This window comes from Littorina saxatilis, unplaced genomic scaffold (genome assembly GCF_037325665.1).
Source record: "Littorina saxatilis isolate snail1 unplaced genomic scaffold, US_GU_Lsax_2.0 scaffold_2550, whole genome shotgun sequence".
In the NCBI taxonomy this organism is placed as follows: Eukaryota; Metazoa; Mollusca; class Gastropoda; order Littorinimorpha; family Littorinidae; genus Littorina; species Littorina saxatilis.
Genome location: NW_027127107.1, coordinates 1 through 14,222, shown reverse-complemented (window position 1 = coordinate 14,222; position 14,222 = coordinate 1). Strand labels below are relative to the sequence as shown.

Sequence of the window (14,222 nt, the reverse complement as noted above, 5' to 3'; positions counted from 1 at the left end):
TGTGTATGTCTGTGGTAGAAACTTTAACATTTCGTCATTTGAAGACGTCACATTATGGCGTAAGAGGGTTAGACGTCACGCGAAGGAATTACTGAAAGTCTCGGTCATTTTGGCTCATTATTTTGAGCGGGCCGAGACTAGTTGGAAGGCACTATGGCGGAAAAGAGAGTTATCTTTTCATGTCTTGGCGTCTCAAATCTTATTAGTCAGAAAGCGCATGCACGTAGTCTCGACCAGCGCGTGGTGTGCTTCTTTCTGAGTACTTTACGTCACAAATTGTACTTTACGTACTTGATGATGACGTAAGTTAATTGTATGTGTTCTATTTCGTTGACTGAGCACGGCCGGGACCAGTTGGCGTGAGCGCTGGGATTTCGAGTTTCATTCGACATGTCAATGCATCGCAGTATGAAATAATACAGGTAGGAGGTTAGTCGATATCGACCAAAGTCGATAAGTGCATTCTTCACTATGGTATTGAGTCTGATTTCGTCGTCCATCTTGAATCAAAAAGCACTCTTCTTACAAAAAAACAAAACAACTTCGTTGCGAGCTACGGCGAAGCTTCGCATGTCAAAACTTGAGAAGCGATGTTGGGGTCAAAGTACCACGCCGTAGCTGCGGGTTTTTGGTATTAAGACTTTGCGAAGCTTCGTGTAGTCGACTACGGGCTCAATTAAGAGATTGGCAGACTATGAGAGAGAGGGGTAGAGAGAGACCGACAGAGTATGGGGGAGAGGAGAGAGAGAGAGAGAGAGAGAGAGAGGGGGGGAGAGAGAGAGAGAGAGAGAGAGAGAGAGAGAGAGAGAGAGACGAAGCAAAAAAGAATAACAAAGAAGAAGACAGAAGAATCCGAAGAACAAAATTCAGAAAAAAACAGACAAGTCGAAGAGAAAGAAAGTGGATGCAGAGAAAGACAGACTAGGGAGTGAGTGAGAGAGAGAGAGAGAGAGAGAGAGAGAGAGAGTGAGAGAGAGAGAGAGAGAGAGAGAGAGAGATGTGTGGACAAGAGAGAGAGAGAGAGGGTAAATGTAAATAAAATTTAAAAAAATTAAAAATAAAAAAAATTGTCCATGATCTGTTTACTGTCCATTGAGTGTGAAGCTGAGAGAAAGAGTGAAACTGAAGGAAAACAATAATAACTTAATAAGAATTAAAATGATAATAAAAATTTTTTTTTAAATAAAAATAAAAACTTCCGATATAAAAAAAAAACAAAAAAACCGCACGCCCATGTGTGATTAATTTCCAGTAATCAACTCGTGGTCATTGTTTAAGCTCTATCTGATCTCCTAAATGAAAAGAGAGAAAAAAAGAAAAAAAAGTAAGACTGTGTGTGTCTGTCTGTGTGTGTGTGTTCGTGCGTGTGTGTGTGTGTGTGTATGCAAATCTCATCGTGTTTAATCAGTCAGTAAGACTGTTTGTGTGTGTGCGTGCGTGCGTGTGTGTTTGTGGGCGTTTTACTGAAATATGTGTCTATGTCGGTGAGTTTGGGCGCGACTCTTTATATTTGTGCGCCTTTCTTGAATGAATGAATGAATGAATGATTGGCGTGTTTGTCTTGTTTGCCTTTGCTTGGAGTATACTAATCTTTTGCGTATGAGTTTAAAATTCGTGCTTACTTTTTATTTCGCTTTCTTTCATTTCAATTCATACATCCTCTTGAACGTAAGAAACAGCAGTGAGATCAGATAATCACATTCATTATCTTTTAATTATGACAGTAAGCACACATACAAACATGCGCGCGCGCGCACACACACACACACGCACACACACACACACACGCAGGCGCGCGCACACACACACACACACACACACACACACACACAAACACTATGTATCTCTCCCTCTTCCTCTCTCGCTCTCTTTATTTCTCTCTCTCGCTCTCGCTCTCCGTCTTTCTCCAAGTCTCTCTCCCTATTACTATTGTGTCATTCCAGTGTGTGTGTGTGTGTGTGTGTGTGTGTGTGTGTGTGTGTGTGTGTGTGTGTGTGTGTGTGTGTGTGTGCGTGCCTGCGTGCCTGCGTGTCTGCCTGCATGCCTCCCTGTCTGTCTGTCTGTCTGTCTGTTTATTTGTCTGTCAATGTGACAAGTTACTAGACTACGGGGTTTTCCTGGAGCAGTCTACAGTCAAACTCAAACTCGCTCCTCCGAACTCCCTTCCTTTTTCCTGAAAAACAAAACAAATAGTATGAGTGCAAATGAAAAGCTAAGAGAACCAAGTTGTGGTCGAAATGTGGTCTCTCTTTATTATAAGGCAAATAACATTCTCATTTACTTACTGAATAAATTACGAATATGGCTATGACTCACTCAGTCGAACATTTCGAAAACCCTCTTTCATTACTGCCATTTCGAAAATTCAAAACTTTCGTTGAAGGATTGTACTTGTGTGTCTTTTTATCAAGGCTCATGTTAAAAAAAAAAGAGCGTACGCAAATATTTTAATCAATGAATTCAACCATGCCTAAACTTTCACCTCACTTGATAAAACTGGTATGACCAAGGCAACCCGTGGCCAGAAACACAAGAAATAGAGTACGGTAATGACATAGCTGTCTTCCCCCCAACTCCTGTATCCCCCCTCCCCTTCCCCCTCCCATCTCTCTATTCTTCAACTCTCACCCACCCCCCGTTAAGGCCCATTCTGATCATACCTGGGGGGAAAAAGTACGACCAGACAATAGCTGTATCATACCAACTCCTCGCCTTCCCCTCTCTCCCCCCCCCCCCCTCACTCTCTTCCTTATCCCTCTCCCACCCCCCGTTAAGGCACATTCTGGTCATACCTGGGGAGGGGGGGGAGTACAACCAGACAATAGCTGTATCACCCCAACTCCTCTCCCTCCCCTCTCCTCCCCCTCTCCCCCTCACTCTCTTCCTCCCCCCTCACCCCCCCCCCCCCCCCCCACCCCCCCACCCCCCCCCCCACCCCCCACCCCCCCCCCCCCCCCCCGTTGAGACATATTCTTGTCATACCTGGGGGGGGGGGAGTACAACCAGACAATAGCTGTATCACCCCAACTCCTCCCCCTCCCCTCTCCTCCCCCTCACTCTCTTCCTCACCCCTCACCCACCACCCCCACCCACCACCCCCCCCCCCCCCCCCCGTTGAGACATAATTATTCTTGTCATACTTGAGAGAAAAAAAAGAAATACGGCCAAGCCATAGCTGTAAATTCCCCTCCCCCCTTCAGAATCAACAATCAAGCAAGGTATGTAATGAAGATCAATGACCGTAACGTTTTGTTTTGTCACAAATAAACGTTCATATAACATACCTATTCTGCTTGAGTTTTTTTTTTTTTTACCCTGCATGCGGGTATTCTTTCTGAGTTACCTGCCCATGTCAATGGCGTCTTGCATAGTCTCCGGCAGGCGGCACTGGCGTGTTTCCGGCAGACAGAAGAGCAGGAAGCAGACGACGATGGACGGCACGCCGAAGATGACCAGCGGTATCGCCCTGCCCCCCTCCCCTCCTGTGTCCTGGGGTGCACCAAACAACAGGAGGCCAAAAGCTATTATAAGATGTTTGGCGGCATGTTGACAGACAAGCTTTTTTTTGTTGGTCCGAGGGGGGCATATCGTCGGATTCATCTTTATCGACCAAGGCCGAAGGCCGATGTTGATAAATATGAAACCCGAAGGCGATAATTATGCTCCCCGAGGGCCAACAAAAAATGCTGAATCTGAATCTGCATGTAAAGTTGACCAGTGTCCGTCCCGGCCCGGATTCGAACCCGTAACCCGCGGATCTCAAGTCCAGTGCTCTGCCAACTGAGCTACCGGGCCCCCTACTGGTGCCCTGTCAACATGCAGATGGATGGAATGCAAAGGCAAAAGTTTTAATTAATCTGATAGCAATCACCAAATAAGCTCAACGATCTGCTTTTTATATTTAGTCAAGTTTTGACTAAATATTTTAACATCGAGGGGGAATCGAAACGAGGGTATGGTGTATGTGTGTCTGTGCGTGTGTGTGTGTGTGTAGAGCGATTCAGACTAAACTACTGGACCGATCTTTATGAAATTTGACATGAGAGTTCCTGGGTATGAAATCCCCGAACGTTTTTTTCATTTTTTTGATAAATGTCTTTGATGACGTCATATCCGGCTTTTCGTGAAAGTTGAGGCGGCACTGTCACGCCCTCATTTTTCAACCAAATTGGTTGAAATTTTGGTCAAGTAATCTTCGACGAAGCCCGGGGTTCGGTATTGCATTTCAGCTTGGTGGCTTAAAAATTAATTAATGACTTTGGTCATTAAAAATCTGAAAATTGTAAAAAAAAATAAAAATTTATAAACGATCCAAATTTACGTTTATCTTATTCTCCATCATTTGCTGATTCCAAAAACATATAAATATGTTATATTCGGATTAAAAACAAGCTCTGAAAATTAAATATATAAAAATTATTATCAAAATTAAATTGTCCAAATCAATTTAAAAACACTTTCATCTTATTCCTTGTCGGTTCCTGATTCCAAAAACATATAGATATGATATGTTTGGATTAAAAACACGCTCAGAAAGTTAAAACAAAGAGAGGTACAGAAAAGCGTGCTATCCTTCTTAGCGCAACTACTACCCCGCTCTTCTTGTCATTTCACTGCCTTTGCCATGAGCGGTGGACTGACGATGCTACGAGTATACGGTCTTGCTGAAAAATTACATTGCGTTCACTTTCATTCTGTGAGTTCCACAGCTACTTGACTAAATATTGTATTTTCGCCTTACGCGACTTGTTTTTACACTGTTATTAAGTCCAAATTCTACTGCAGATTTCTAATATGGAATGGCTTTTACTAATTAATATATTTTATAACATGAGTAAAATTAGTGAGTCACAAACCGACGTCATCGTGGAATTATGGGGTCACTCGTTTTAAAACCGGCACGGTTGGCCTAGTGGTAAGGCGTCCGCCCCGTGATCGGGAGGTCGTGGGTTCGAACCCCGGCCGGGTCATACCTTAGACTTTAAAATTGGCAATCTAGTGGCTGCTCCGCCTGGCGTCTGGCATTATGGGGTTAGTGCTAGGACTGGTTGGTCCGGTGTCAGAATAATGTGACTGGGTGAGACATGAAGCCTGTGCTGCGACTTCTGTCTTGTGTGTGGCGCACGTTATATGTCAAAGCAGCACCGCCCTGATATGGCCCTTCGTGGTCGGCTGAGCGTTAAGCAAACAAACAAACAAACAAACAAACAAACAAACAAACTCGTTTTAAACAGCTGTTCAGGAGAAGGACAACACTGCTGAATGAGTTACCTAAAGCTAAACAAAAACAGCGAAATCGGCAAGAATCGAGTTACGCCAAAATTCAACATTGACATAGACATAGACATAGAAAACGTTATTGTCTCAAGACGAGAAACTCAGGTATGGTGTATCACAGCATTATAATATAAAACATAACACGTAAGAACATAAAACAGTAATATTCCTTTCATGTAAACCAAGATGTGCTGTCTTATTACCAAGTTGGCGATATACGGAGCTATGATGCCGCCGAGTCGCGCACACAGGGAGCTGGCCCCCATGGCTGAGTTTCGTACGACGGTGGGGAAAAGTTCTGAGGAGTAGAGCCAGGTGATGGCGAACGCGCCGGCAATTCCACACTTCCCCACCAGAGCCAGGAGGATGGTGATCCACTGCTTGTCTGAAACATGAAATCACAACTGTTAGAGCCAGGTGATGGCGACGGCAATTCCACACTTCCCCAACAGAGCCAGGAAGATGGTGACCCACTGGTTGTCTGAAACATGAAATCACAACTGTTAGAGCCAGGTGATGGCGACGGCAATTCCACACTTCCCCAACAGAGCCAGGAAGATGGTGACCCACTGGTTGTCTGTAACACGATCACAACTGTTAGAGCCAGGTGATGGCAAACGCGCCGGCAATTCCACACTTCCCCAACAGAGCCAGGAGGATGTTGATCCACTGCTTGTCTAGAACAGGATCGATACTGTTAGAATCCTACGATCGAAGGATTGGATTGAAGGTTTGGATGGACGATTGGGATTCATGGATTGATCGAATTGTTCGACGGGCGCAGTGGCGTGGTGGTAAGACGTCGGCCTCCTAATCGGGAGGTCGTGAGTTCGAATCCCGGTCGCCGCTGCCGCCTGGTGGGTTAAGAGTGGAGATTTTTCCGATCTCCCAGGTCAACTTATGTGCAGACCTGCTAGTGACTTAACTCCCTTCGTGTGTACACGCAAGCACAAGATCAAGTGCGCACGGAAAAGAACCTGTAATCCATGTCAGAGTTCGGTGGGTTACAGAAACACGAAAATACCCAGCATGCCTCCCCCGAAATCGGCGTATGCTGCCTGAATGGCGGGGTAAAAACGGTCATACACGTAAAAATCCACTGGTGCTAAAAACATGAGTGAACGTGGGAGTCTAAGCCCATGAACGAAGAAGAAGAAGAAGAAGAAGAAGAAGATCGAATTGTTCAATTTTATTAAAAAAAATAAAAAGACAGCATAATATTGATCAACTGCGTCTACAACACGACGAGAACTGAAGAAATCCCAGGAATGAAGGATTAGATGGACGCTGCATGTGTGTGTGTGTGTGTGTGTGTGTGTGTGTATGTGTTTGTGTATGCGTGTGTGTGTGTGTGTGTGTGTTACACGACACTTGAGATTGCCACAAGTTCTCAAACGCCGTATAGTTGTGTTCTTTTATTCTACGTCGCCCGTCTTCGCAGCAGCAGAAAACAACTCGTCAAATTGAGTTCGAGGATTTATTTAGCATTACATACATACAACTGCACATCTAGCAGAACTCAAATAGAAGCTTTTTTACATACAAATCGCGCTGGCATATATAGTAAATACTCAATCTCGAGAATATTCCAGACCGAACATGATACAACTACATTATACGAGCCGTGCATGGACTAAACTAGCGACATTCTCTATGACGTACATCAAAAGCGCCGACGCACTTAATCCGAACGAACGCCACGAACTCACGACTAAAACAGCATGGTAAACAACTTGTTTTGACAGGACTAGAAAGTTCACCTGCATTCTCGTCCAAGCATAAATATTGTGTTTACAAAATATAATATCGGTACTTTCCCACAAAGTACAAATAAGTCAACTACATGCAACACACAAAACTGAACCAAAGCTCAGCAACGGTAGCGTTTCCTAACAGTGTGTTTGTGTGTATGTGGGTGTGTGTGCACGCGTGTGTGTGCGTGTGTATGTATGTGTCCGTCCGTCCGGCTGCCTTCCTGTATTCCACGAACAGGGTTGAGGGGCACGAACCGAAAATGGGTGCCACCCAAACGAGAGAGAACAAACCGCGGCGTCTGATTCGTTGAAATCACAACAATTCTAAATTTCAACCAATCCTAACACCGCGGCTGTCTCCCACCCGGTTGGTCACTTTCTCGTGCCCCTCGGCCCAGGACTCCACACAGCACTCACTAGGCGGTGCATACAGCACAGGGAAGCCAGTGGCGGTGCTGCCCATATCACTGCTAGGTCCAAGCATGTCATCGCGATATAGCTAAATTCGCGATATAACATGGAGCGCGATATGGTTGAATTTCCCTCTACTGACCTGGCGGTGCATACAGCACGGAGAAGACAGTGGCAGTGCATGCCAGGCCGGCCAGCAGGAACATCGCGCTGCACAGCACACGACGCCCGCAGCGCTCCAGCAGCGGCAGACATGCGGCGAAGCCCACCAGCTCCACCACCCCCATCAGCACCACGTTGACGTACACGCTGCCCCCAAGCGTCCCCACGTTCAGGCTCATCCCGTAGTACGTCATACTGGCCAGCGTCCTGAATTAAAACAAAATTAAATCAAAATCGCGTGAAGCGATATCAAAAATGCGGTCAACGCAGTGCTGCCTCAACTTTTTCTAAATGACGTCATAAAAGACAGTTAGCGGGATGACGTACACGCTGCCACCAAGCGTCCCCACGTTCAGGCTCAGCGCGTAGTACGTCATACTGGCCAGCGTCCTGGATTATAATAATAATAATAATAATAACGGGTATTTATATAGCGCCTTATCCGAAGTTCAAAGCGCGTATGCCGTGTGAGATGGAATTTTTTACACATATATCACGCATTCACATCGGCCAGAAGATCAACAGCCGATAGGCGCTGCATCCACCTTTCACGGCCTGTTATTCCAAGTCACACGGGTATTTTGGTGGACATTTTTATCTACGCCTATACAATTTTGCCAGGAAAGACCCTTTTGTCAATCGTGGGATCTTTAACGTGCATACCCCAATGTAGTGTACACGAAGGGACCTAGGTTTATCGTCTCGGTTGGCTGATTTTTATCGTCTCATCCGATTACAACAACAACATTTGACCATGATGGGAAATCACTCACTTCTGCCGAGGTGGGTGTACCCTGGGGTTATGGTTTTATAACAGGTTATCCACGACGTTCTCCCTGGGAGAAAATGCAATATTATCGATTGATGCCTTGCCAACACAGGAACTCCGGAAATAACTGTCGGGTTTGTATGGGTTGTGAAAGAGGGAATACTCTTGCTTTTATTGAGGCAAGCTTTCCACACGTGGTCTTTGTTCTCGTGTTTCAGACACACCCCTCGCTACTGACTGGCCTATAATGTCACGTGGGAAATTTTGACTCAATAAAAGCAAGGGTATTCACTCTTTCACAACCCACACAAACACGACAGAGTTATTTCCGAACATCGACTCTTGACAGTGTTTGTCAATAACTCTGTCGGGTTCTTTTAGGTTGTGAAAGAGTTGCTTTTCACCAAAAACACTGAACCAAATAACCATAAAACGATCCCCCACACGACCATAGAGTGGCTGTATTTAAAGACAAACGACACTAATCAAACACTTGAAACCAATACGTCTCTTCCTAACCCCGCTTTCCAAAAAAACCCAGCTGACGTCAAAAGCGACACAAAGATCGAGAAGATGTCAATCGCCAAAGATCTTCGAGAACGAAGTTCGTCTCTATGACATCGTTATATCAGCAGGAGAAAATTACTGATAAGGTCAACGCTAGGCTGTGCAAGTATCAGTATCGTATATCATTAAGCTCACCATGCCAAAAAGATGATGAAATATCGCCCAGCCAGCTGCCTGGCGCTGACAAACACCTTCCACAACGAAGTCCTGGCTGATACATCGACCTTCAGTTTTTCAAGGACACCGGAGGTCAAGGTGACCTTGTTGACAAGCGCCATGCGGGTCAAGATGACCTCGGCCTCCGCCACACGACCTTTGCTCAGCAGCCAGCGTGGGGACTCGGGAATTAACCTGAAGCGTCAAAATTGATAAAAAAAAAAAATCAAAAAAAAATCAATCAATCAATCAACCAATCAAATCAATGGATGAAGGAACGATCGAACGAACAAATCAATCGATCAATCAATCAATCAATCAATCAATCAATCATCAATCAATCAATCAATCAATCAATCAATCAATCAATCAATCAATCAATCAATCTATGAATAGCCAAATAAGCATAATACAGAAGTAAAGAAAAGAACAGAAATAAAGGCTTAGCATAAAGGTAATTTGATAAAAACATTTATAAATCAATTGTACTGCTGAGTGCTGACAGGTCAAAGAGACCTTTAAATTGGGGCAACTGAAAACTCAATGCTTATTTCGTTTGACAACTTTCTAAACCCTGATCTCTGCCTTTCCAGATGACCAGCTACTGACCACCAGTACACCAGGGCCGAGGTGCACGAAGCGAAACTAGGTGCCACAGCCGCAGGGTCTGGTTGTTGGAAACCACAACAAATCTCAACTTCAACCAGTCCGACCCCACGGCTGTGTAACACCCATTTGGGTGGCACCCACTTTCGCTTCGTGCAACTCGGCCCTGGTGTACTGGTGGTCAGTATCTGGTCATCTGGAAAGGCAGAGATCAGGGTTTAGAAAGTTGTCGAACGAAATAAGCATTGAGTGTTGAGTCGCCACAAATAATTAAAGGTCTTTTTGACCTGTCAGCATTCAGCAGTACAATTAATTTACACTTGTGTGCCCAGCCCAGCTCAATGGGTGAGAACAAACCGCGGGGTCTGATTTGCTGAAATAACAACGGATTTGAACCAATCCAACACCGCGGCTTGCTCCCACCTGGTTGGTAACTTTCTCGTGCCCCTCGCCCCTGATAGATGACCAGATACTGACCACCAGAAGGCCAGGTAGGGCAACGTCAGAAGAGCGGAGGCCAGCTGGAGGTGTTGCCAGTCCCGGAGCAAGAACGCCATCAGGGCCAGAACCATCTCCCCAATAGCGAAGAAAATGGAGATCCCGATGCCAGGTATTCGCCGCTTGGTCGGTCCCACGATCTCCATTTCTGTCACGAGGAAGCTGGCAAAATAACTAGGAACGCACGATAATAACGACTCGAACTTGTATCAATACGATGTACAGTGAAAACCCCTTTTTAAGACCACTTTTAAAGATGTTCCCCTTTTCAAGACTTCTGTTAGTAACCTCTGTTCAAATGCCTAGCTCTTAGCACCTTGAATCTGTGTTTTCTCGATTGTAGAGTACGTGCACAATGCAGAAACACAATAGAAAAATGCTGTTCTTGGCCGTTAAAGAAATCCTCCTTTGGCATGGGATAAGGTCCTCCCTCCACCCGGACACATAGCATTAAGGTTACAGCCTGGCTGCTTTCAGTGAAGGGTAAGCTTTCTTTTTTTTTTTTTTTTTTTTTTTTTTTTGTGCTGAGTTAGGATTTTGTAACTGAAACCGATGTTAATCTGTCAAATCAATTTAGCAAAAGCTGCATAGAAATCAGCCAAGTTGTTGATTAGCTGTTGTTGGTGTGTTGGTCTACTTGCGAAAAGAAGGCTCCCATGATTGTGACGACGGTCCACGCTGGAAGCGAGGCTTCAAGCAAGGCTCCCCAAAGTGCGCGTCCATGCGTCCTATACGCATTAGAAGCCGAAATCCAGTACTAGAAATGCATTGAGGGGGTCCCGGGACGCACTAAACATAAAAAGTGGGGGTCCCTGGACCCTCTAGGCCGGGCATCCGTGGGGAGCCCTGCTTGAAGCTACATCATCCGTGGGGAGCCCTGCTTGAAGCTACATCATCCGTGGGGAGCCCTGCTTCAAGCTACATCATCCGTGGGGAGCCCTGCTTCAAGCTACATCATCCGTGTGACAAAGAAGAGGAAAGAGCAAGAACAATCACCTTACTCAACACAAACGCCGGGCAGATGATGCCGAGACCGGATGTGCCCATCAGGAACATCAAGGGAAGTAACAACAGGTAGTGCTCCACGAACACCAGTGCCATCGTGGAAATGATATTCAGCAGCAGAAATATCATCAGAGATATCTTTCTACCCCATCTGAAAATTCAATTAAAAAGAACTAAACAAAAAAAACCCGAATTATAGTCTGTCCAAAACACAAGAAACCAGAAACAAACTGCCAACGTTCCAGGTTCAGTTATCCAAATACAAGATGGTTTAAAGGGATACTAATAATCGGACCGTTTCGGGGGAGTTTCTGGCAAATGTGACGAATCTGACGAATCCACTGTACCTTAATCTAGCCACACGGCACGATTTGCTCCACAACGCACCACAAGTATGTAAAGGACTGGGTGGCCGAGTGGTAACGCACTTGCGCTCGGAAGCGAGAGGTTGCGTGTTCAGGCCTGGGTCAGGCCGCAATTTTCTCCCCCCTTTCCTAACCTAGGTGGTGGGTTCAAGTGCTAGTCTTTCGGATGAGACGAAAAACCGAGGTCCCTTCGTGTACACTACATTGGGGTGTGCACGTTAAAGATCCCACGATTGACAAAAGGGTCTTTCCTGGCAAAATTGTATAGGCATAGATAAAAATGTCCATCAAATACCCGTGGGACTTGGAATAAAGTAAAAAAATTCCATCTCACACGGCATTAAGTCTCAGGAAACATGAATACACGCATGCAGGAAAAGAAAAGAAAAATATGGGTAGCGCCGTATGTATGGCAGCTCGCTTTCCCCAGGGAGAAAGCAGCCCGAATTTCCATGAGGGTAACCTCACTGGACTGTAAATCTTATCCAATCCAATCCAATCCAATCCAATCCAATCCAATCAAAGTGGGTACATTCGCTTCAGGGCGATTCTTCTCTCCGGTGTTCGGAAACAAAAAGTAGTCGAGAAGCGCTATCTGGCGGCAAGACGACTAACGATCTCTTCCTAGTAACAAGCGTCGTGTCCACAAACAAGGGAAGTAACTCGGTGGAAGTAACCCAGCTTGAATGGCATGCCGGGAGATTGCTCTCTGTTTGCCTATTCCACCACATTTAATTAAACATTTAAAACATTTCCTCCTGCCTGGTAACATAATTTGTAAAGCGGAATCTTATGGTACAACTTTGGAAGCAATCTGAGGGTCTTTGCCCTTAGGTAGTATACCTTTAACGAATCCTATACACACCCCTATACCGGGGGTGTAATGATGTGAACATTTAGAGCGGCTGACAGAGAGTTTGTCTCGCCGTCTAAGGCATGTCAACATGAGGTTTGCAATGAACTGGGCTGGACACTCTTGAATATTATTGTTTTTATATCAAAGAGATGAGGAAAGGTTGGAATGTTTGTACAGATTTTGCTCATAAGGAAATAATTTTGTTATGTTTTTGAACAAAAAAATATATTATTTGGGCAATGAATGAAAATTTGAAAAGTGTACTGTATTTTGTTTACGAAAATGTCCATTGGAGAATGTAAAGCATAACTTACGCGTCAGCCAGCAACCCGGACACCTGACTTCCAACCACACAGCCCAGCATCATCGTCATCTGAGCGTGGGACCGGTACAGCTTTCTCTCGCACACTAGGTTCAACTGCACACATTTCCATCATCATCATCATCATCATCATCATCATCATCATCATCATCATCATCATCATCATCATCATCATCGTCGTCGTCGTCGTCGCCGTCGTCGTCATCTGATCGTGAGACCGGTTTCTCTCGCACACTAGGTTCAGCTGCAGACATTTTCGTCATCATCATCATCGTCGTCGTCTTCATCGTGATCATCGTCGCCGTCATTATCTTAGTCGTTGTCGTCAACACAAATGAAAGAGAGAGAGAGAGAGAGAGAGAGAGAGAGAGAGAGAGAGAGAGAGAGAGAGAGAGAGAGAGAGAGAGAGAGAGAGAGAGACGGGGAAGGGATGAGAGAGGGGGTGAGGGAGAAAGAGAGAGAGAGAGAGAGGGCGGGGGGGAGAGAGAGAGAGAGAGACACACACACACACACACACACACACACACACACACACACACACACACACACACACACACACACACACACATGAATCAATCAATCATGCAGTTTGTCATTCAATTAAGTAGGCCTACCTCGGTGGATATGGTTGAAGTGTGGACTGAAGAGTCATAAATATAACGACTGCAAGAAGACACCTCATCACTCATATTTCGCCAGTTGCGATCCGTTGCCGTGTGTCTATCCCCTGCGATTTGAATGTCGGTCACATTTTCATTCAAATTGGTCAAATACATTCCTGCATTCAGATATCCTTGAATTGGAGAGTTGGACAAATTGAAGAGCGTGTTACCATGGAAACGTCCTTTCTCTGAATAAACCGAACAGCTGGAATATAGGTCAAGGTCACCAGGTGGAGTGGAAGCGTTGATCAGTGAAGCGTGAAGGTCATTCTGTATCTGCCACGTGTCGTTTTGTAGTCCGGGTATGGCACACCTGGTGAAACAGAAGCCAGAATATTTGTTTGTGGGTTTTTTTGTATAAAGGAGAGGTCAGACAAGCAAACAAACACAACATATAATGCTTTTTTCTCCAGAATCATAGCTTTATTACAAGTTGATATAACCTATAATGCTTCTTGCAAATGTGATCCAAATGATGCCAAAAGTCTAACCAGGGGTGTTACAGATTTAACCACGTGACACGGTTGACTTGCATAATAATTATGATTAACGAAGCATGCAGTATCTACTCCGGCAAAAGTAAAGTCCATTGAAATGCAGGGAACCACTTGCACGAACGTGTAAGCTCTCTCTATCGCTCTCGTTCTCACTCTCCAACAGACTTTTTTGTTTTTCGCTAGCTTTTTTCCAATTTTCCAATACTCTTCTTCCAAGATTTACATCGAAACGACCGGTTCGCAGATTCGACCAAGCTAAAAACCGTCATGCTTTTAAAATAAAATTACAAAGTTATTCAGATCTCTAGTTATCCC

At 45.0% G+C, this 14,222-nt stretch overlaps 1 protein-coding gene across 1 annotated transcript; it reads right to left on the bottom strand.

Annotated features, from left to right (window-relative positions):
* Nucleotides 1-1,546: 1,546 nt before the first annotated feature.
* LOC138955576 (organic cation transporter protein-like) lies at nucleotides 1,547-13,723 on the bottom strand (the record flags this gene model as incomplete). Its single annotated transcript, XM_070327158.1, is given in 10 exon segments — nucleotides 1,547-2,173; nucleotides 3,344-3,489; nucleotides 5,481-5,662; nucleotides 7,585-7,811; nucleotides 7,920-7,994; nucleotides 9,076-9,291; nucleotides 10,180-10,348; nucleotides 11,202-11,356; nucleotides 12,741-12,844; nucleotides 13,363-13,723. Coding segments are annotated over 10 exon segments (1,669 nt in total), but the record flags the coding sequence as incomplete, so codon positions are not given.
* Between the last annotated feature and the right edge of the window lie 499 nt (nucleotides 13,724-14,222).